Source organism: Lampetra fluviatilis, chromosome 20 (assembly GCF_964198595.1).
Source record: "Lampetra fluviatilis chromosome 20, kcLamFluv1.1, whole genome shotgun sequence".
Taxonomy (NCBI): domain Eukaryota; kingdom Metazoa; phylum Chordata; class Hyperoartia; order Petromyzontiformes; family Petromyzontidae; genus Lampetra; species Lampetra fluviatilis.
Window position 1 is genome coordinate 8,923,432 of NC_136294.1, and position 20,675 is coordinate 8,944,106.

Sequence of the window (20,675 nt, forward strand, 5' to 3'; positions counted from 1 at the left end):
ATGTAAAGTGCTTACCACATGGAGTAGTGTGCACTTTAGTGATTTGGTAGTCGTAAGCACTAAAGTGCCATCACAAGCACTAAAGTGCTTACTTCTACCACCAAATCACAAATTTACTTACTACTACTTGAGCTGTAAGCGCTATAAAGTGCTTACTACTAAAGTGCCTATTGGCCAAATTATAATGCATTCTTATAGGGAAACTACAGCACTTACTGATCATGTCTGGGTTCGAAATAACGACGTCCATTTGCCTAGATGACGATATTAATTCTGTTTCTTTTCCACCTCCAAGCCGATGGAATGTGCCACGCTCGCCAAACTTTGCCCCATTATCGACCCACCCCCAACTGCCTCCTGAATGAGCCGGATTTCGAACTGGCCGTAGCTGCTGCTACAAACAGATCGTTGCCTTCACCATCCTCATAGAAGCCGGTTTTCAGCGTCAACAACAAATAAAAAATCTGGTACAGCAATGATTGCCCTCTCCGCTGCCTACAACACTTTTGGCATCCTGGCCTGCTGCTGAAGTTGTCCCAAATCATCAGATGCCGTTCACTTACTCGATGCCATGGTTAGCAAGCATACTTTAAGGGTACAACCTCGCCGGTAACACACAGCCGCAAGAGAAGTATGAACAATCGCCCCCTTCATAGGCCAGTAATAGCACGGTCATGATTCAACATACATATGTGGCCTGCCATGTAAATAATTTAGCAAGTTCAGGCATGCATATGACATAGCCCTTGTTGCATAGGGCACAAATCTAGAGAACATTGCCAATAATCTGACAGCTGTTATAATGTTATTGGAGATATATTTCATAATACAGGTTTTTTGGGTGTAGATCGCGTAAATGTAAATGTGTTGTTAACCCACCACCACCCTACACAGCCAATTAGTAAAGTTTGTCATGTAAACAAGACGTGCCAGTTAGATACTACTTCAGCACACTGGTGTTTTGGAGAGTAAACCCACAATATTTACCATTTGAGAACGACGTTTCGCTGGTTATTACAACCAGCTTCATCAGGCGATTTGCCAGAATTACGTATTAAAGTGAGGAATATTTCAATCGCTGAAAACTCCAACCAAGCCCTCCAAAACCACCACAAGTACTCTTCACATCAACGATTATACATACAATGTCAACCTTGATGTGTCCTGAGGTAGCACAGTGCGCTATGACCCCACTGAAAAACATACTTGGGACTATCTTGGATAGCAGCCTGTCCTTGAAGTCCAACATTGAACAGATATGTGATCAACCCAAATGAAAAATCCTCCTGCTACAAATAACATGGCGCGTTTCAGCTGATGTGCTGTGAACTGCCACTCTGTCACTTGATTCACTCAGTGGCAAAGTGCAGTACTCTACTCCAGCCTGGTTCGGGAACTCTTACACAACACTGCTAAATGCACACTTAGATTACGAAATACGCATCATAACCGGAACTGTGGGGGTCGCTAGCCCCCGAGATCCCTCCCTCGATAATGCTAACGGCCGGGCTAACATCATCAATCGCCCCCCCGCTGCTAAGCGAACCGCTGCTAGGTTCCTCACCCATGGTGTGGGAGCCGTCGCCCGAGGATTCCCCTCCACCGCGGGTCTGCGTAGCAGGCATGGTTAATTACGTACACGCACACCCACACACAGCTCCACACGCGATACCCACTCTTGCGCCGCTCTGCGCCGCGCTGGCCGCTCACGTTACGATCGCGCACCTGGGGTACGCCGATTACGCACGCCGAGAGCTTACGCAAGTAACGAGCACACGTAAGCGGGGCACACGCCGACACAATGACTCAAGTTGCCGCCGCCGTGCGCGCGAGACAAACCGTACAACAATGCGCAGCCGATTACGCGCTCGAGCCGCGGGGTTGGGGGTCAGGGGCCCACCACCGCGCCGCACTTTACGCAAGTAACGAGCACACGCAAGCTCGCACAAAGCTAACAGCTTCACTGCGCACCGCGGTTTCGCACACGCGAGCGGGGCGCACGCCGACACGACGACTCGTCCCCTCCCGCACTCGCGCGTGCACGTCAACACAAGTATCGTACAAGGACGATTCTCCTCTCACACTGCTGCGTAGGCACGCCAACACACAAAAGTGCTCTCCCCGGGCGTTAACACACACACCTCCGTACCCGCACAATCGTACAGAGACCACGGCCTTTACGCATACAACGACCACACATCCGCGAATGCAGTGCACGCTAATACCACGTTCAAAAACACCCAACAACACGGTTTTGTTACTACGCTCGAGATTTTATTAGCCCTTGTTAACCCACCGAGCCACCCGTGTGTGTGTGCGGGCCAGCAAGGCACTTCTAACCCACTCTCTGGTGGCGTGCAGCCCTATTCTATGCTGCGCTCTCTGTTAAACCGCTTTCCTACTCGTCCTTACCCCGAACTAACCCTCTCCTACGGATCCTACTCTCCGCTCTGAGGTGTTGTAAGGCGCGTAATACGATACCGTCTGTAGTTCTTGGTGACCTTGCGGCGCTCAGATCGTCCTGCAGACAATCTAGCGGCTCGCCCGATGACTCCCTCGTCGCTGACTCCGTGTCAAAACTCCAGAAGAAGAGACTTCCCTACTGCCCCTGCGTTTTCTTTTAAACTATTCACATCAAAGGCTAGGCGCCCCCGTCCCGACCGCCTTGGTCTCTCGACCAATCCTGAGCCTAGGATTTCCCGCTCTTTTGCGATCCCGCCGGCCTTTGACCTTTCGACCAATCAGTCGCCCCGGGTCCTGATCCCAGCTATCTGCCCTGCTGACCCGTGTTTGTGTTTGTATGCGTTTCTAACTGCGGGGCTCTCTGAGCTCGCCGTGGTCGTGCGATCTCAAATCCGCCCACGGCGCCGCAGTGTTACTTGGCCTGGGAAGGGTCCTGTCCAATTCCCTGGCCCTGAGAAACCGTGGGGTAACCCCCCGAGGGGGCCCTCGGGTGAAAACTCAGGGTAGGTGACCCGACCACGAGGCCCTACGTGGGTGCGGGTGCGTGCTTATGTGGGGGGGTGATGGGGGGCAGTGCGGTGGTGGAAGCCGGGCGGCTCCCTGGCTCGGCAGAGCGGCCCCGTCGCTGTGGCACCACAGAACACTTAAACCGGCACCAATCCCCTGACTCCCTCTTCTGGCGAACGTTTCGCCACCAAACATCTACCCAGACACGCAAACTGCAAGAGAGTGTTTACATGTTTTCTTACCAATGACAATAAACCTTCCCATCATCAACCAAGACCTCAATATTGTACCTCGCCGCCAAACTCAACTCCTGGTCCCCCTTCTGTTCACCATCCTAGAATCTCCCCCAAGTCCGAAAGCATGCTGAGTGGAAAAACGTGGACGTCCAAAATAAACACATCATTCGAAACCCAAACTTTTGCACCTCCTGGCTTTGACATTGCCCCGCGGAGACACAGGTGGTGGAACCGTCAACTCACATCAGAACATCAACAGGCCGATGTGCACATCTCCTTCATGAAGCCACAGTGCGATTTTGTCCATGCAACCCAAAATATTGGCCATGTAGTGAACCGCTCGATTCTGCGCTTCTTCAACGGAAGGATAGCAAACCTACACCAGCTCTCTTCTGAAGCCTTATCGTGGCTCGCAGACCTCAACATTGGCATCTACAGTAGCTTCTAAACATCAGTCATTGTCAGGTGCAAGAATGTCAGAATCAGAATCTTGATTTAGACTGGAGGAATCCGATGAGCTATGAAGCTCTTTTTTCACAGATGTCCAGTATGGGGCAGGTCAGCAAGTAACAACAGCAAACAATAAAAAAAACGATAGGAGTGCAAAATATAAAAAAGGTAAGCAAGTCACTAAATATAAACAATTAATAAAATAGTGCTTACTAATACAATAAAAATGCATTCTTATTGTTTTACTAAAGTTATTATTAATCAAATTAGTATGCATTCTTATGGGGTAAATGGAGTGCTTATAAATCAAATTATAATGCATTTGTATGGGGTAACTGTAGTGATTATTAATACAATTATAATGCATTTTCATGGGGTAACTGGTGTATTTATTAATAAAATTAGAATGCATTCTTATGGGGTAACTGTAGTGTTTATTAATAACATTAGAACGCATTCTTATGGGGTAACTGTAGCGTGTATTAATACAATTAGAATGCATTCTTATGGGGTAACTGTAGCGTTTATTAATAAAATTAGAATGCATTTTCATGGGGTAACTGTAGTATTTATTAATCAAATTAGAATGCATTCTTATGGGGTAACTGTAGTGTTTATTAATAACATTAGAATGCATTCTTATGGGCTAACTATAGTGTTTATTATTAAAATTAGAATGCATTCTTATGGGGTAACTGTAGTGTTTATTAATTAAATTAGAATGCATTTTCATGGGGTAACTGTAGTGTTTATTATTAAAATTAGAATGCATTCTTATGGGGTAACTGTAGTGTTTATTAATAAAATTAGAATGCATTTTCATGGGGTAACTGTAGTGTTTATTAATAAAATTATAATGCATTCTTATGGGGTAACTGTAGTGTTTATTAATAAAATTAGAATGCATTTTCATGGGGTAACTGTAGTGTTTATTATTAAAATTAGAATGCATTCTTATGGGGTAACTGTAGTGTTTATTAATAAAATTAGAATGCATTTTCATGGGGTAACTGTAGTGTTTATTAATAACATTTGAATGCATTTTCATGGGGTAACTGGGGTATTTATTAATACAATTTGAATGCATTTTCATGGGGTAACTGTAGTGTTTATTAATAAAATTAGAATGCATTCTTATGGGGTAACTGTAGTGTTTATTAATAAAATTAGAATGCATTTTCATGGGGTAACTGTAGTGTTTATTAATAACATTTGAATGCATTTTCATGGGGTAACTGGGGTATTTATTAATACAATTTGAATGCATTTTCATGGGGTAACTGTAGTGTTTATTAATAAAATTAGAATGCATTCTTATGGGGTAACTGTAGTGTTTATTAATAAAATTAGAATGCATTTTCATGGGGTAACTGTAGTGTTTATTAATAACATTTGAATGCATTTTCATGGGGTAACTGGGGTATTTATTAATACAATTTGAATGCATTTTCATGGGGTAACTGTAATGTTTATTAATAAAATTAGAATGCATTCAAGCGGGTTAATTAGAGTGCTCACTAATCCGATCCAAATTCCTCTATCCGCCAATCCCCGCCAACTCCGAGGTTGCGTTGAAGGCGAATGACGCGTGACGTCACCGATATCAACAAACAGCTCGTTGGACCAATCAGCGTTGCCCTAGGCTCTGACGCGTGGCTCTCGTCGACCAATCGCGTGCGAGGGAAGCAATTGACGTGCGTCCTTCAGCCCCGGGCGACAGCAGCAGCGATAGCATCGGCCGCATCGTCGTCGTCGTCGTCCGAGGCAGGGAAGGAGACGGAGCCATGAATTCGTTGCGAGGTGAGCACAGCGGACGTCGCCGCCGCCCCCCCTCCTCTTCGTCGCGGCGCAGCGTTCCGAGTCGTGCCGCGCAGTGGCTTCGGACAGGGGTCAAGCCGCGACTAGGCCGCGCCTGAGACCTCGGTCTTGCCTAGAATCCCCGCCCCGTTGAGGGCGACGGCGTAGGAGGTCACGGTCGGGATCCCCGGTGGGGTCTTTGGCTACTTACTAGGGATTCTCTATCGAGATGTTCTGTGTGTGTGTGTCTAATATATGTGTAGCTTTTTGCCACGGTAGTTGCGCATAGGGCCAAGACGCAACAAACCCGCGATTAAAACCGCAATGATTAAACAGTGAACGCGTTCGTGGAATTTAAGAAGATTATCAGAAAGTTTTGACAACGAGACGACGGGAGGGAATTAAAAAGAGTGGATCAGTGCCGAGGGAACGAGCCGAAAGAGGGAACGAGCCGAAAGTCGAGACGCGCCGTGACCTGCAGTCTATAAATGTGTCGTTAAACCCGCCACCACCCGACACATTAAATTAGATCACATAACATGTCATTTCGTTACTAGTGCAGCACTAGCCGTTGTGTTGGAGAGCTAAGCCCCCTAATTTACAATCTTGAGGACGACGTTTCGCCAGTGATTACAACTAGCTTCATCAGGCGACAGACAGATTTGTGGAGAAATCCTCCAGTTTCGTTCCTTTAATAGAGGGGTAGATGTGATGACATCGCTTGTGATGAAGGTTGTTGTAATTACTGGCGAAACGTCGTACTTAGATTGTAAATGGTGTGGCTTTGTTCTCCAACACACCGGTGTTGCTGTACTAGTAACGAATTGGCGTGTTCTGTTTACGTGACAAACCTTCACTATTTGGATGTGGCGGGTTTAACGACACATATTTACGCGATCTAACCCCAACAAAAAAAACATGCATTATGGATTATATTGTTCGCGAAAGCCTTACGACGTGTTTAAATGACTTGCAGTGTTGGTGATTGTGACGCCGTTGTGTGCGAGACGAAACGGCTCTGGTAGACCCGAGTCATGCTTCCTCAGCATGGGTGGGGGAATCGACGAGTGAAATGTGACCACATTGAGTGCCTGATCATACTCTTAGGTTTTTTCGGTAAAGTCACGTAGGTAAAACATAAAATAATAATAAATGAACATAAATCAATTAAATCACGACGTTTCGGAGGCAACACAAGCTGCCTTCATCAGGTGTAAAAAGGCACAGCAAAATAAGTTGCTGTGCCTTTTTACACCTAATGAAGGAAGCTTGTGTTGCCTCCGAAACGTCGTGATTTAATTGAGTTATTTTATTTTCATTAAAAAAAATTTTCAATAAAGAATTTTCATTTGTTATTTTATTTTTTATTTTATTTTTTACCTACGTGACTTTACCGAAAAAAATTAAGGGTATGAATCATTGCAGTCACGAAAGCTTCAAATCTAGAATGCCTGATCGTCATTTAACCTCACTGCTTTACGTTGAATTCTGTCAATTACAGTGAGGTGGGAACTGGGTGAACCCTCCCCATCCCCCCTCCAGATATGAGAGCAGTATTCATAGGACAACATGAGAGCTACATTCATAATCAACGTTTTTGGGTTAGATCGCGTTATTTATAAATGTGTCGTAACCCTCCACCACCCGACACGGCCAATCAGCAAAAAAGTGTCACGTTGACAAAAGACAAATAGTTCACTACTTTAGCCCACCGGTGTGTTGAAGCGTGAAACGACAACATTTACATTTTGGGCTAAAGCAGTGAACTACTTGTCTTTTTGTCAACTTGACACTTTTTTGCTGATTGGCCGTGTCGGGTGGTGGAGGGTTACGACACATTTATAAATAACGCGATCTAACCCAAAAACGTTGATTATGAATAATATTGGTCGCGAAAGCCTACGTGTTAAAATGAGAGCTACATGGTTTCTCTATTGAGGGACCGAGACGGGTAGGGTGGAAAGTCCAGGTATGAGGATCTGGGTTACCCACCAACACATCTAGATACTCCCAACGCAGACCCCCCCACCCTACACAGGACCTTCGATTTAATTTGACAAATGATATCGATGAGTACAATCTAAATTATTGCATAAATACTAAAAAGTGATTCCCTGCTCAAATTAACAAGTGAGGTTGTGCTTATCTCATTACAGCCCTGAATCCAGTGGTGGAAATGCTGTATTCCTATGGTTGGGGCGAGTCAATTTATCGGACAAACACTGTTACTTTAACCACAAGTTGGTACTAATTTTATCGATCGTGGGGGGATTATGGCTGAGTTAATCCCAAACCAGGAATTGAATTCACAACATTCTGATTGCGAGCCACTTGCTCTACCACTGAACTATTCTATGTGAATATGCATTATAACTGTTGGAATGTGTTTGTTCAGCATGAGTTAATTGGCATATTAGAGTTAAGTTTCTGAAAGAAAGCAATTCCATGGTGCTTTGGGTAATAAGGGACTAATTTAGTTGGCAGAGCTTATAAAGAGTATGAATTAGCGCAAACATAATAGCACATTTGTTGCATAGCAGAAGTGTTCTCTCTGCATTTGTCGATGGAATTGGAATGTGTTTATGCTCACAGTGGTTTTGAATATTTACGTGGATATGCAAGGCCTAAATGTACAAATTGTAATTTGCTAGTGTTTGTATGGGAGAGAATGTTTTCAATGTGTAAGTGCATGTGGCCTTCATCCAGCAGTGGTTTGATCGTGGTTGATTATGACGAAGAGCATTTTGACTCCTCTTATATTTTCACCACCGGGAAATGTTGTCACGTTGCATTTACGTGAATGGTGCTTCTGAAGTGAAAAACCGATAAGGCAACATTGACCTCTGGGGTTATGTCACTACTGTCATGGTTACTGCTCCTGTGAACTGTACTAATTGTTTCCCCCACACCAATGTTGGGGATCGGCCTCGGCAAGGTAAGGTAAGTTACCCTTTTTACCGGGTAAAAGGGTAAAGGTTAAAGGTGTCAACATGCCAAGGGGTAAGGTAAAGGGTAGGGTAAAGGTAGCGCGGAAGAATTACCCGGTAGGGTAAAGGTAGCGCGAAGTATTACCCGGTAAATACCTTGTTTACTGCTCGCTAAAAGCTCCTTGGCGCAGTCCGTACGCCTCCATTTAAAATTTGAATCATCGAGAGTGTTCTATATGAATAAAGTGCTCTACCTAGCATTTACCTGTTGTATTCCTTTTTCATGTGTAGTACCCCAGTAATTACCCTGTAATCGGGTAACTTGTATGGGGTAAGGGTAAAGGTAGGCTCGTTGCATTTGACGATTTGACCTTTTACCTTACCTTGCTAAAGGGTAAAATGTAAGGGTCGAGTGATTGTATTGTGGTAAGGTAACAGGTAGGGTAAAGGTAGGCTCGTTGTTTTTACCTTTTACCTTACCTTGCCGAGGCCTAGTTGGGGACTTGGTCTGCCAGACTGACTGTTGGCTCACCCACACTGTGTTCAACCACCATATTGCAAGGTCACAGCACTCATCTTTCTGCGTCTTCCCTTGTAGTGCTGCCCTGTGGAATTCCAGCACTTGATCCCTTTTTTTCGGTTCTTGTAACTTTGCACATTCTCAACAAGCGTGTTCACTTTTATACGTTACACTTTCAATTGTGCTGTTTGTTGCTGGGCACTTGGTGTTTGGGCCTTTTGGGACTGTGCGTTGCATATGTGATTTAAAAAAAAACATTGGTACACTATATGCTAATCCAAACAATCTGTGCAGTGGCGTGGTCTCTGTTAGGATATATCACATTTATACCATGTGTGCAATAAATGCTTCAGTCAGTTGGAACAAATTATCTGAAGTTTTTGACATGCAAAACTATGTAAAGTGAGTTACTAACCTCTGCAAACGACCCTATCTGTTCTTGCTTCACAGTGGTGGTGGAAGTATAGTGCTTGTGTTTTAGTTCTGATTTATATTTGCCTCATTGTTGCACTTTATTTGATTTGATTTTGTCATTTTGGTGGTCCAGGTCACTCCTGCAAATGAGACGATCCTGGTTTGTTCAATTGTCACCTGTTTAAATGAAATAAGCTTGTACTTTACGATGGTGCTCATGGTTATACATACCATACACATTGAGGCTAAATTTACACGTGCTGATAAATCGACACAAGCACAAAAGACTGATAAAAAATACTTAACATGTTATGTGCCAACCTGCTTATTTAAATAGCTGTTAAGCTGTACTTCCACTTGCCTCCATGTGACAGATATAATGAGCATGTACTATACCATTCACTACTCCTACCAAACAATGAACATTTAAAGTGATTATAAAGAGGGGTATGTAATTCATAACCCACACTAGCAATTCAACACACTGTCAAAGTTCAGGGTTGCGATTATATTGAAGAGGTGATTTTTGGTAGTAGGTTTTTACCCTTTTAAACTGGTACAAAACTGACACCTTTATTCAAGGCATCATGTTTGCAATAACTACAACACAAGTAGTCAAAAAAGCAAACAAAAAGAAGCAACTCTGATAATGATAATAATATGCACTGTCCTTGAAGTTGATTGGTCCACACTCGAGACGGTCTTCTTTAGAGCCTAGTCCCCATTGGTGTTGGACCAGATGACTACTTGTGTTGTGGTTATTGCAAACATGATGCCTTGAATAAAGGTGTCAGTTTTGTACCAGTTTAAAAGGGTAAAAACCTACTACTATATTTTGCCACTGGTAAAAGAGATCTCATAGTGTAGAGGTGATTTTTCTTAAATTGTACTTCCTCGTTTTTTTCATTTATTGTATTTTTTTTTGTGTCATGTGACGTTTTGTTTACTGCATTCCCCTAAATCTAGCACCATATAATCTCGAAAAGTCCTAATCGATTCTCACACTCATGATTCCACGCGTGTATTATGTGTATAAGAATCAATTTTAGTTGATACACGTGATGCAACGTTACACACCTAGAAATTAAGTCTTAGAACCAGCAGCATGACCAATATAATTGGCTCACACACTTGACGTGAAGTTAGACCAGGGAGCCCACATCCTTTGCAGCTTTTACCGAAAGCAAATGAATCACAAGAACAAAAGATACATTGATTAGCGGCGTTCGGCTGACTTTGCGACGATTCTCCCCACCGAGGCAGATTCCATCTGGCTCAAGATCGCCGCAGGGGTTGGCGGCGTCACGCTCGTGGGGCTGCTGGCTTACCGCGCGTGGCGCGCACCCCCGGGGCGGTGCTGCGCCAAGGCGTGCTGCCGCATCAACCCCTCCATCGACAAGGAGAACCCCAAGGTGGTGCACGCCATGGACACGTCCGACCTGGGCAACGAGTCTGCGTTCTGCCGGTGCTGGCGCTCCAAGAAGGTGTGGTGCCGCGGCGGCGGTGGGGAAGGGTCAACTCGAGTGTGTGTCTGTTTCTTTTTCTTCAGTCAAGCATTTATTGACTTCAGCTGTCATCATGTCACAAGTTGATGTGTTGCGTCTGTCTGAGAACCAGAAGTCGCAAACGGGTTTTGATTCCTTACCCGTACCCGGCCGCACCAGGGTCGCAAATGGGTACCCGTACCCGGCCGCACCAGGGTCGCAAACGGCTACCCGTACCCGGCTGGGTACGGGTAGCCGGGTATCGGGTAGGGTACGGGTATCGGGTACCCGGTTGCGACCTCGGCTGAGAACTCGCGTGTTTGAGGGTGATGCATCAACCCTGCGTGCTAGAGAATGGCCAACCGAAGCAGATATGATCGTTATTTTTTTTGCTGAGTCTTTGCTGCCGTGTCTTTGAGATCGTCAATGAAAGACACTCTATAAATGTAAGCATTGTTACAGTATTAAGATTTCTTCAATCGACTGTTTTAGCGACACACTAGGGGGCAGACTTCCTCACATGTTCTGTTACCGAGAAAGGTGTGTTGCATGGTAGTCAAACTTATTTAAGCGAAAAATCTAATTTAATGTGGTGGTTCTTTGTGCAGTCTTTGATGATGGTGTCAGCCTGGTTATAGATTTAGGCACAACGTGATTGTTTATAAAAATTACGAGGGTAAAATATTAAATTCTGATTTTTATATCCAATTTGAGTGAAACTCTAATTCAGAAACTGCGTTAGACTGGCAGAGCAATGGACATGGGTCGAAAAGCACCTTTCCAAGATGACCTATTTTACATTCCATAAATGATAAAACCGATTCAAATGCGTACTTTAGAGTAATTGGCAAATTAAATGTAACATTCCCCAGTTTAATAATAATCCCCAGAGGGCTGATGTATATTAATAAATATGGATATCCACAGTGTGCATCATATCCTTATGCGTTGGTTAGGAATACCATTTCACCTGCAGGAATATGTCTTGATATTCAGGACTTGTTTTTTACCGAGAGTATGGTAGGTATAAACATAGGGCTTAGATTTCACAAGTTTGCAAAGCAGTGCCGGTCTATTCTAAAACACAGGATACTCTTGGAAGGACGTGTACCCAGCGCCAGCAGTATTATAATTTAGCGCTCTTGACGATAACCTCGTAGTACATTTGGCTGCTGAGAAGTATCGTTGTGGTTTGCTATGAAGCATCCCAGAGCAGTTGCCTTGACAGATAAACGATTGCTTCGAAGTTGTTTTTATCACCAAATTATAACATTACATTTGCTCAAGAGTAGTACAGAAGCTTAAAGAACAGGATCTTTGGTGGCGAAGATGTTAACTCCCTCGCCTGGCGTGCAGGAAGTCGTGGGTTCGATCCCGACCCGAACGCCCGTCGTGTGCATTTTTCTCTGGATCCTCCGGTTTTTCCCTCCACATTTAGAATAATGCATTGAGAGTATTTCTCTGCGAGTAAATTTCACACGATAAGCCACCTCGTTGAGCTATCATTTGTGGCCAGGTCGCTTCTGAAAAAATAAGTTTACGGCTCAGTGGTAAAATAAATAAATAAAGTTTATTTGTAAAAAAAAACTTTACGCATCCATATTTATATATCTTAATATAATATATCTTAATATACTTTTAAATAATTCCTATGATTAAATCACCAGCAATGCACACAGTGTCATCGGATTTCGGAAACTAAGCAGATTTTAACCTCGATATTACTTGGATGGATGATCACCATGCATATTAACAAGTGTAAGCTACTGTGGGGCTATATTCTGAGCAGGGGCTAATGCAGAAAAATCCATTGTACTGTACTAAGCTCCAATGTCTATGCTCCCTGTCCTCTTTCCCACACTGGCCAGCATGATGTATGATCAATTAACCTCCATAACCTGCACAGCGTGGGGAGGTCCTGATCCAGCAGTGGATTGACGAAAGAGCTGCACATGTGCATGTTCAATATTAGTATATTAAAAAATACAAACATTCGATAAGAGGGATTTTTATTAACTTGTTCTTTGAGCTTCTTGCCAATCTGGAAAGCTACAACATTCCGTTGGAAAAGGTACATTGGCCCCTTGCGTATAGAGTCGATAACGAAACGGAGCACAAACGAGCATGTTATCACCGTGGAATGGTTCTGCATAATAGCTTAAGCCGTAGTGTCTCACATTTGTTCCTGCTTGTGTCGCCCTTGCCTGCCCACCCTCTGCAGTTCCCTTACTGCGATGGGACACACAACAAACACAATGAGACGTCGGGAGACAACGTTGGGCCGCTCGTCATCACGGTCAAGAAGAGCTCATAAGCCCCTCCCTTTGTGCACACGGCCCTCCATCACAAGCCCCTCCCCTCCATCACAAGCCCCTCCCCTCCATCGTTCCTTTCAACCTCAGACCCCTGTATTACTTGAGCCAAACACACAAGTGTGAAACCAAATACACGCTCTCTCCTACTTGCTCTGCACCAGTGGTTGTGCGAGAAACATTGAGGTCCTCAAAGCGCAAGCATTGGTATAGTCCTAAATGCATGCCACTGCTTCCACATTTATCACTGCACACAGCACTTCCCACCGTACTTGGGCCTGTGGAATGCGAAAGCGACGCGAATAGCTTCGCTGTCTTGAGGCAGGTTGAGAAGCGCTGGTCTCAGCCTTCCCTTTTTAACCAGGTCCCTTTGATGCTGCCTGTCGGAGTCCCTCCTCCACAGACTCTTCCTTCCCAATGGATTTTCTGTCGAAGTCTAAGCCTCTCTTCTGTTATGTGCCTTAGTTGCCTTGAATTGTGTTAGGTTTAGGCCTGAAGGTGAAATAGGTCAGTGGCTTACAGACGCGAGCATTTCCACGACCCATGGCACATTGGTTCTCGGCTTTCTGTGTCGGCCCGTATTTCCAGTTATAAAAATTTTCAATTAAATATGATGGCAAGTGTTAATCCGCTTCTTGTTTTTGTGTTAAATTATTTATCCAGGAAGCCACACTTAGTCATTGGACTCTTTTTCAGGAGGGTCCTCCCTTCTTAAGCTAGAGCACAGATTAAGGAGTGAAATTACATTTGAAACAAAGGCCTTAGTCTGATTGGCTCATTAAATGTGCATGTGTGCATCGTGGCATTTTCAATCAATTATAAAACTGAAAGAGAACGTGTATTAAACCGTATTGGCTTGGTGGATAACACACATGATTAAAAAAAAGTATATTTAAAGCAGGGGTAATATTGTAATACCAGTGGCTGGAATTGGTTTTGCAGTATCAGAGTAAATGTTTGGCGTTGCACCCATATAACTTGACTAAGCATGAGGCTTCAATCGTTCGAATGGGTGGGCTCCGTGGCCCTTTCGATTATTCTAAACTAAACTTTTTTTTTATTTTACCAGGTAAGGCCCACTTTAGTATATAGCTCTTTTTCAGAAGCGACTTTGCCACAAATTATAGCCCAACGAAGCGGCTTATCAAGTGGAAATTCATCGCAGCCAAATACTCTAAACGCATGTTGATTCTAATTGTGGAGGGGAAAAACGGAGGACCCGGAGAAAAATCCATGCAAGCACGGGGAGAAAATGCAAACTCCAAATATGCAGCAGGCGTCAGGGTCGGAATCAACCCCACGACCTCCTGTATACCAGGCGAGGTAGTTAACATATCGCCAACGTGGCGGTCGGTCAAGTCAAGACTAACAAGAGCTTAAAGCTGCTCCAGAGCAAGGCCCAAAGGAGTGAAAGTAAAACAGCTGCGATAGTTTCTGTTGCGGTTCGTAGAGTAGCACGTTTAAGGCAACGAGCGACGTGATTTAGACATATAACGTGCCGTATTGATTGGCACAGTACGCCTGTGGCAATCATCTTTAAAAAATGATGGCTGGTGCATCATTTCCTAAAACACTGCTTCCAGTCAATGTGAACGAAAGCTTTAAAACACAAACTGAGCAAGGAATCTCGTATTGACAAAGCAGCTTTCTCACCGTCAAAGGTTTATCCGATGCCAGGACAGGCACACAAACGTGATGGTCCGGTGTTCTGCATGATGAAAGACAATGTTATTTTTATCAGTTTATTTTATGATTAACATTAGCATCGTTAGCGTCACTTTAAATGATTTGCATTCTGAGCTTGAGCCACTTTAAACAAAAATGATAATCTTATCAGGTGTGAAATGCACTGTAGGAGATAACATGTGTATGCACATGATGCACACAAGTCGCCTGAGCAAAAACAAAAATAGAAAAAAAAAAGATCATGTTCAATCTCCAATCTTTAAGATTGGTCCAAATGTTGTACCATGTAAGTTATGATTGTAACATGTACTGTGTTTGCGGCTGCAGTACATGTCTTGTTCTGTGGTTTAGTTTGTATTGCATTTAATAAATGCAGTTTACTCGTGAAGTGTTTACTTTGTAAGTTATGTCTGGGGCATAGCAGTGTTAGGGGACTACTGATATTGCAATGACCTTTGTGTGCGCAGAAAAGCATCACCAGGTCCCAAGACTGTCTTTTCAGGAGGGGCCTGCATTGGGATGTTTGGTGAATACCATTTGTGGGAGGAAATTTGGAGAGAGAAAAACAACACATACGAGAGGGTAATATCAAGGCCAGCAAAGCGCACGAGACCGACAGCCGTTAAATAATAAACAATTAGTAACTCCGTTGGAACCTCATTTGCCAGTAAAAATATGATAATTGTTTTTTTACCCTTCTATCTGGCAACAAAACTGACACCTTTTTTACAAGGAGTCATGTTTGCATAGACCACAATACCTGCAGTCATAATGCAAACAAAAAACATAACTCTGATAATAGATGCACTGTCCTTGAAGTTGATTGGTCCAGGCACGGAGCGCAGGCTGGTGGTTCGTCGTGTGGTCAGCGTGAAGCTTCAGGCAGTTTGAATGCTTCGTGTGTGGAGCAGATGACAGGAATAGCTACGGCGGAACGCCACTCGCCCAGGATCGGTTCCTGGTTGCGGAGACGATAAAAAGATCTTGGGACATGCTCTGAAGAACACGGCACTTCTCCGTGGGCAGAGGTTTAAGTAGAGTGGAGACGTATGCTGACTGACCTTGAAAGATGACAGAGTATGGCATTGTACTTAATGCTGGATTTGACAGGAAACCAGAGCAAGGTTTTTAGCGCAGTCATGCAAACACATCGTGAACCACTTCACTTCTGATCTAATTTATTGAAAAATGTTCTTTCCGCTCTGCCACGTGCTCATTTACACAGGTCCTTCGGGAGTGCTAAAATGAAATACCTGTTGTATTTAGCCTTTTATACTTCACATTGCAAGTAAATATTTAGTTCAATTAGGTATTAATTACCATCTTCTTGGTTCTTTCGGTAAAGTCACGTAGAAGGGCTGTCGGAAAGACAGCGTCCAATTCGGATGCTGTCTTTCCGACAGCCCTGTTCTTCACCTGAGGACGGCTGCTTGCGTTGTGGCCGAAACGTCGTGAGAATTGTATTTTATGTTTTATTTTTATTATTTCCCGTCTGCGTGACTTTACCGAAAGAACCAAGAAGATGAATCCCTGCAGTCACAAAAGCTTTAAATGAAAATATAAATTACCAATTACAATAAGACTCTTGAAGATTCAAGATAAATACCGGTGCCCACAACAACAACAACAATTCGGTGCCCCGGTCAGTCAAGTCAAGCAAGCGTCGGCATGAAGACGGCGCCAAGTCAGTGGTTCTCAACATTTCTGGTATGGCGGCCCCCGCCACTAATCCAGACCACTGGGGCCGCTTGCCCCCCCCCCCCCGCTCGGCCCAGGTTAATAAAGCCACAATACCACAGAGTACGCTCTCGCACACCTCTCTCGCGGTGTTGTCAAGGCGTTTGTTTCATGTTGCGTGCTGTGGGGGGTGTTTCGTCGCCGCGTTTTGGCGCCGACGTTCGACATTTCTCCTGCACGGTGTCCATGCTGCAATGCCTGGCAACCTCTTATCGGTGCCAACCTTATTACAGACCAATTCAGACCTTATTGGTCTCACCGTGCCCCCTTATACATCTTTACGTTCATCCTATCAAGTCCAATCACAAGGGAGAAACAGAAATTTGACAAGACAAAGGTTGCCCGTATTGAAGCGGCTGTACGCCAAATGGACCTGAAAAGTCGGATTTCTCCGCACAAGAATACGGGTAAGCCGTATGGGTTGACAGGTATGATGCTGCAGACTGCACCCCCTTGAAAGGTAAGGAGGCGCGAGTCACGGGATGAGAACTGCTGAGATGACTTAACGGCCATTTTACGGTAGGTGGCATGGGCTGCGAGACCTCGTGTGTGCTGTGAATGTACCATTTGCATATTTTGTGAGTGGGTTGGTTGCTCGCGTGCGATGTGTCACTAGTGTGTTTATTAATGTAACAGCGCGCTGTTAGTGTGTTGCCATCCGTACCAACACACTGAGGATCAGAACAGGTAAGCGTTGTCTACCAATTTTATTGGGAGATTAACACAGTAAAATAATTCCAAGCTGTACTTTTTATCATGAGCCCTGGTCCATCCACTGCTGGATGAATGCGCCTCCATGCCATCACCAGCCGTCGCGATCCCATGATGTCATAATACATCTCACGCTTTCACAGGAGCTAATGTAGTCGAACCTCTAAAATGAACTAATCGAATAGTTCATCATTGTATACTGTAGTTACAATTGGCAAATTATTCAAGGAGAATAAAATATGACACTTATGAAAGATTACTGTCAATTGTTTACTGAGTTGATATTTTTTAAAAAGGAAATTCCACGTTATTCCCACGTGACCATTATTGGAGAAAAAACACCTAAACAGGACATTGTTTGGTGATGCTGCTGTATTCGCAGTGGTGTACAAGCACAAATTAGTAAAACTCCACAACACATTTGTCAATAACTTTTGCATAATAGGAAATATAATTGGCAATGTTTTTGGGCAATCCTTCATATCTCAGAAATTATACTATTATATAACCATTTAAGGCAGTGGCATTGACATGTGGCTTAAATAAACTAGAGTCTTAAATGGATCCACCCCTGCCCCCAGTCAGTAATAGTCACGATTTATTCCAAGAATCGTCATATTTGTCTCATTGTTGGCATCTCGTTGGTATTGTTTCTTATTTTGTCTCATTTGACAGTTTTGTCTGCTCCATGTAACGGCATATTACGAATTTAATCATACATTGTACGTGCACCGTTCAATGCACGTATTGTGAGTGCAAGAATCGACATCGGTCATCATCGTCCACGTCAATCCACTGCTGGATGAAGGCCTCTCCAACCCGTCTCTCGCAGTTGCGCGATGCAATGATTCATCCAGCTCCTGCACACTCGCCTCTAATCCAGTCGAGCACTGTAGAGTGGAGGGGTTGATGGATCACACGCACACGTGAAGCTCTCATTCAGTGAGCGTCTAGAAGGTGCCCATACCCTGGCTCGCCAGGAGGTGGTGGTGCAGCAAAGTGTGGACTCCCACTTGCGTCGTCTGTATGGGATAGAGCGTTTCGCCCTCGCACGCGTGGGTTTTTCTCTGGGTACTCCGGTGTCCTCCCACATGTCAACGGTCATTCGTCGGCTGGTAACACCTTCATGTATAGAGGACTGCAGAGCTTTGTGGTGGGGATTTGGCACGGGCTCACTGATTCGTCTGTGGTTCCTCGCACCTCCGTGCGGCGCATTACAAGTTAAAATTACAGCACTGCGTTATTACAAATAGGCAAACAGTAATTGTTTATCTTGCCAAAAAAAACGTATCTGCCAATACGATAATTCCCTGCTGATGAGCAAAATCGATGTAAAAAAAAATCTAACGTCGTGAAGACGGCCGCGTGGCCTACATCGCAGCCCGACACGAGGGCCGTCTTGGGTGACGGATGTTTGTGCTTCAGGACGCCACGTCAGTCCTCGTCGTCCACGCTGTAGGCCGCTGCTCTTCACTGCAAGGCCCGCGAGCCACTGACGGCACCTGGTGGCCTTGAGTGCGGCCCCTGACATTACACAATATGGCAATATTTTGCTGTCTTTTCTTGGATTTTCTGTTTGCACATAGTCACTTTAAGATGTTTTCTTCTTCTTCTTGGTTCTTTCGGTAAAGTCACGTAGAATGGAAATAATAAAATAATAAAAATAAAACGTAATAATGTTTTCTTGTTCATGTTTTTGGTTTTTTGTTTGTTGCGGTTGCACCCGATTCAAGAGCCGAATGGCTCACCGGGCTATACCTAATAAATGAAACTTGAAATGAAACTTGAAACACAACGAATGAAGACACCACCCCCACCCATCATCACCTTCATCGTGCTGCTGTCAAACCCTCAATGGTTTCAAATGTGTGGCGGCCCTCACGCTGACGATGTCTTATCGGCGAAAGTGACCCTCTCCTCCCACCACCTCTGAACATTCGTGAAGACCGCTGCTCTAGACCATTTTTTAAATCCTTTATATTAAGTTCACTTGCTTGCTTGCTTGCGCGCTTACGACCGTGCAAATCTTTCGGTCGTTTTTTAACCCACTTCCCGTGATCCAATCGAGCTGACATTTTGCACACAGACTCGTTGTGCGTGACAATTTATTTTCGTGAAAAAAAATTCCCAAAATTTGACACTTTTTAGGAAAAAATTAATTATATTTAATTACCAATTGCTTAATGGTGGCAGGCAATCATCTGACCCATAGGTGGCAGCCATCTCAAGCCAGAGGACGAGAGGACTCTCTAGCCGCCACGCATATAAAGGATTTATAGTGAAAAACTTTGTTTTTACGGGTTCATTTTTTTGTTGCCACTTGTTTGGCTTTTGCTGCTCCGAAGCTCTTTCTGCAGCTGCCCCGCTCCTGGCCACGAGCTGTCATTTAATCACTGGCTCCCTCCTCCTCCGCCGGGTGAATATTTACGTTGTGTTGACTATTGTTGCATTCCCCTTCACCGCACCGCCGATTAGCACGGCTTGGCTACGTAGGGTGCGAAAGAAGTTCAACATTTCGATTTTAAGCTTTCGTGACTGCAGGGATTCATATTCTTGGTTATTTCGGTAAAATCACGTAGAAGGGAAATAATACAATAATAAAAATAAAACAATATCGAAACGTCGTGAGAATGTAATTGTTTAATTTTATTATTTCCCATTCTACGTGACTTTACCGAAAGAACCAAGAATATGAAGTTAAACATTCGTTCCAAAATGTTTCTATTTGGTGTTTGAACATCTGAACACCTGTTTTATTGCCAGAAAAGGGTAAAAAAACCTATCCTGATTTTTTCACAGGTTCAACACGTACAGGCGTTCAACGAACTGACTACCTCGTGGTGAGATCAAAAACAAAAGTGAGTTGTTCACTCCCCTTCCAACATTTCAGGCTGGTTTGGGTGGTTTGGGTGGGGGGGAAGGAAATTGCCACGTTTATAAAATGCCCCCGCTTCTGTTCGATGCAACCCACGTGAACTCTCCGTGCCCACGTCACGTGCTCCTTGCCGTTCCTATCAGCCGCTGTGGCAGGGGTGGCCGCTCATAAAAAAGCGTCTTCGCTCAAAGGGCCTTTACTTTAAATAAACGAACCGACTATTCCACCAGAGAGGGAGACGCTGAGCCTGCATCCAGTCATCACACTTTGCACATTTACAGCCCTCTTGTCAATCCACTGCTGGATGAAAGCTGCCTTGCCACATGCCCTATCCGGAGTGAGGGTTGTTTGACCATACTTTACTATACTGGTCATCGCGCATTCAAACACAAACTATGGAATCTGCAAATTGACCGACGTTGAATTCCATGCTTAAGATCTACATATCCGCCTTACAGCCTGAGTTCCTTTTATCGATTGCCTAATACATTTGTAACTGCACATGAAAGGGTTTGTATGTTGGACTTCTTTTGCACCGTACATAGCCAACCATGCG

At 44.3% G+C, this 20,675-nt stretch overlaps 1 protein-coding gene across 1 annotated transcript; it reads left to right on the forward strand.

The window, feature by feature from the left end:
* Positions 1–5,318: 5,318 nt before the first annotated feature.
* On the forward strand, positions 5,319–14,376 carry LOC144937938 (CDGSH iron-sulfur domain-containing protein 1-like). Its single transcript, XM_078865565.1, has 3 exons — positions 5,319–5,456; positions 10,578–10,798; positions 13,020–14,376. The coding sequence occupies exons 1-3, from the start codon at positions 5,441–5,443 to the stop codon at positions 13,110–13,112; spliced, it is 330 nt and encodes a 109-aa protein (XP_078721691.1). The 5' UTR covers positions 5,319–5,440; the 3' UTR covers positions 13,113–14,376.
* Positions 14,377–20,675: the final 6,299 nt, after the last annotated feature.